The 3066-nt window shown below is 30.7% G+C and overlaps 1 protein-coding gene across 5 annotated transcripts in view; it reads left to right on the top strand.

Moving 5' to 3' along the window:
* The window catches only part of LOC100775414 (lipid phosphate phosphatase 2), a 7082-nt gene extending 4311 nt beyond the window's left edge, over positions 1–2771 (top strand). For all 5 annotated transcript variants that reach the window (XM_006589602.4, XM_006589603.4, XM_041005981.1 and 2 more), the window contains 4 exons: positions 385–475; positions 1455–1643; positions 1754–1813; positions 2290–2771. In XM_006589602.4, coding sequence (XP_006589665.1) covers positions 385–475; positions 1455–1643; positions 1754–1813; positions 2290–2483 — 534 coding nt within the window. In that variant the 3' untranslated portion in view covers positions 2484–2771. The remainder of the gene's footprint in view (positions 1–384; positions 476–1454; positions 1644–1753; positions 1814–2289) is intronic.
* Positions 2772–3066: the final 295 nt, after the last annotated feature.

The following is a 3066-nucleotide window of genomic DNA, read 5'->3' as shown; positions in this document are numbered from 1 at the left end:
CACGAGCGCTAGGGTTAGTAACATATCCTATAACACATTTTTTAAATATTTTTTTAATTAGTTAAAATTTATTCAGAATTATAAAATCCGAAGAAAAAGTTATTAAATATAATATAAGATCCACCAAATTTTATCAATTTTAATCAATAAAAAATAATATGTTAAAAAATATGATACTAACATTTCTTAGACTATCCATCTCTCTTGTAAAGTTGAGGCAGATTAAAATATTCTAGATCCACTTTTGGGTCTCATTTTCATAACATCGCTTTTGTCAGTGACGTAGATAAGAATTGTCAGATGTTTCTAGAAAAGTATACCTGTCTTTTAAACAAATGGGTATGTGCTCATTGTTAACCGTTCTCTCTTTGATTAACCTTACAGAATTATGATAGATGGGGAGGTGTGGTATGTCATGGCAATGCTAGCGATATAAAAGAAGGACACAAGAGTTTCCCAAGTGGCCATACATCATGTGAGCAACAATTATATATACACAACTTAAATTCAATATAGCTCGTTTTATTTTAGTTAAAACTTTACTTTGATAATTCGCATAATAAAAGTCAATTAATATTGAAAGATAATGCTGGTTTTCGAGATAAAAATCTACTAATTTTGATTACAGAATTATTGTTACGAATAATATACTATTTTAAGCTCCAATAGAATATTAATAGTGCTTTGCACTTTTAGGCCCATTATTAGTATTAATATTTTTTATTTATCTTTTAATAATAATAGATAAATATAAATAATATCTCATTTAGGTTGGTTCTAGAGTGGAGTTTGTTAAGAATCTGTTTAAGTTTATTTTTCATTTACATAACAATGGTCATTGAGAGTCGAACTTAATGAATCTACTATGCTTATACTCCTAATATCTTATAACTAAATAGATAAAATAACAATTTGATATTTTTTATTGATACCATTAATAGAAGGATATAATATATTTATAACAAACACACTCAAATTGATTTTTAACAAATTTTATTTTATAACCTACCTATATGAGATATTATCTATTATTATTAAAAGACAAATAAAAAATATTAATATTAATAATGGACCTAAAAGTGCACAGCAGTATTGTTACTCTATTGGGCCTTAGAATAGTGTATTATTCGTAACAATAACATCAAGTATCTAACTAACTGTACCTAAATTTTCTGTATTCCCGTTGCGGTGGTTTCCTTCTTTTCATGCTTGCTTTAGTGGGAGCATTTGTAATTAACAATGCATTTTATGTATAGACAGATCGTACCTGAAGTCCTGAACATTGAATTATATTTCTCCTATCACATACTACTAATTAAGTGAACATATTCGAAGCGCAATATTAGCTAAAAGCGACGTTGCTTTTAACCATAGAAGAATGTTTTGAAAAGTAGGAAATTGGTTAACATTATTTTTTATGTATGGAGCTTTGTCTGATAAATTTTGTTGTGCAGGGTCCTTTGCAGGTCTAGGTTTTCTCTCTCTGTACCTATCGGGGAAGATTAAAGCTTTTGATCGCAAAGGACACGTGGCAAAATTATGCATTGTGTTTCTTCCTCTACTTGTTGCTTGCCTAGTTGCAATCTCTCGAGTGGATGACTATTGGCACCATTGGCAAGATGTTTTTGCCGGAGGCATTCTAGGTTTGTTTTCATTTACTTAAAAAAATGAAGTAGTATATATTAAATATCAGAATTCGTTTGCAAAAAATAAATAAAAGTGAAACTCATCTTATACTGTATGTTTCTTCCAGGGCTAGTTGTGGCAACCTTTTGTTATATGCAGTTCTTCCCTCCGCCCTATAATGATGAAGGTAACACCCGTCTCTTTTATCACTATCACCAGCAGCATGTTAAATATTTATATCTTGATTTATCCAAGGTTTTGATTTTGCAAAACTATCATTGACGGAATATTAAGGTTTTGATTCTTCTGAGGGCTCTACATATATATAACATATGAAGTTAAATGTGCCCTCTTACTTTCTATGCGTATTTTATATTGTACTTTACAATTAGGGATAAAGATAAGTTGGATTAAATTAAACTTATAAAGTTTGAACTAATTTGTTTCTTAAATTTAAAATCTGAATCTGATCTGTGTACTTCACATATAGTTCCTATAGATTCTTTTTATGGCCTATTTTTTTTAAAAAAAACTTACTTAAAAGTCTGTTTTATTCAGAATTTATGTCGTCCAAAAAGAATTCATATATACACTAGTACATTGCATCTTATATGAAATATTCCTTTAAGTCATGAGCTGCTTTTAATTAAGTTATTTTTTCAGGATGGGGTCCATATGCATATTTCCGGGCAATGGAGGAATCACGAACCAATCCAATCATTAATCGGGAATCACCTGTTGGGCAGGCCATGGAGGAACGGGTTACGAATCAAGAACCAAGGAGAAATGGTGATACCTTTACCCCTTACTCTTACCATAGCCCAACCTTGGAAGCCATGGAAATGGGACAGAAGTAATCTTTATTTATGGTCTTCTCTTGCACAGATGAATCTTCTCCCTAGCTAGTTCTTTATGTATACTTGTGAGGTTCTCTACACGTCAACCACTAGATTTAGCAAATTGTGCAGCTTCTGCCTTCTGTTTGTTCATGCATTATTATTGCCATTGGCACTGCCACTGTAAAAAATGAAAAAATGGCGGCTGCTTTCCGCTGAATAAGATCATGTTAATAGATGGTACGCTAATGGGAGGTTTTTTTCTTTCTGTTTAAATATGGAATCCTATTTTGACCTAATCAGGCAAAACTTTTTCATAATGGCCTGTTTGGCTAGCATTCCTTTAATTATAAAAAAATAATATTAAATTAGTCTTTTTAAAAATAGTTAATTTAGATACGTAATCTCTGAATGAGAAATGTAGTGATGAGCTAATATTTTTTTAAAATGTTTTAAAACTTATTATTTAAAATGTTGCTATCCTAACTTATCTATATGACACTAGGTATTAAACACAGTGGGTGACTGCAAAAATTACTCAGGATTATTAAGATAATTATTGCCCACTGTCCACTGGGTATGGAGTCATGTACGAGTAATTACC

This window comes from Glycine max, chromosome 10, assembly GCF_000004515.6.
Source record: "Glycine max cultivar Williams 82 chromosome 10, Glycine_max_v4.0, whole genome shotgun sequence".
NCBI lineage: Eukaryota > Viridiplantae > Streptophyta > Magnoliopsida > Fabales > Fabaceae > Glycine > Glycine max.
Note: the sequence above shows the minus strand (reverse complement) of the source record. Positions and strands in the feature narration are given on the sequence as shown.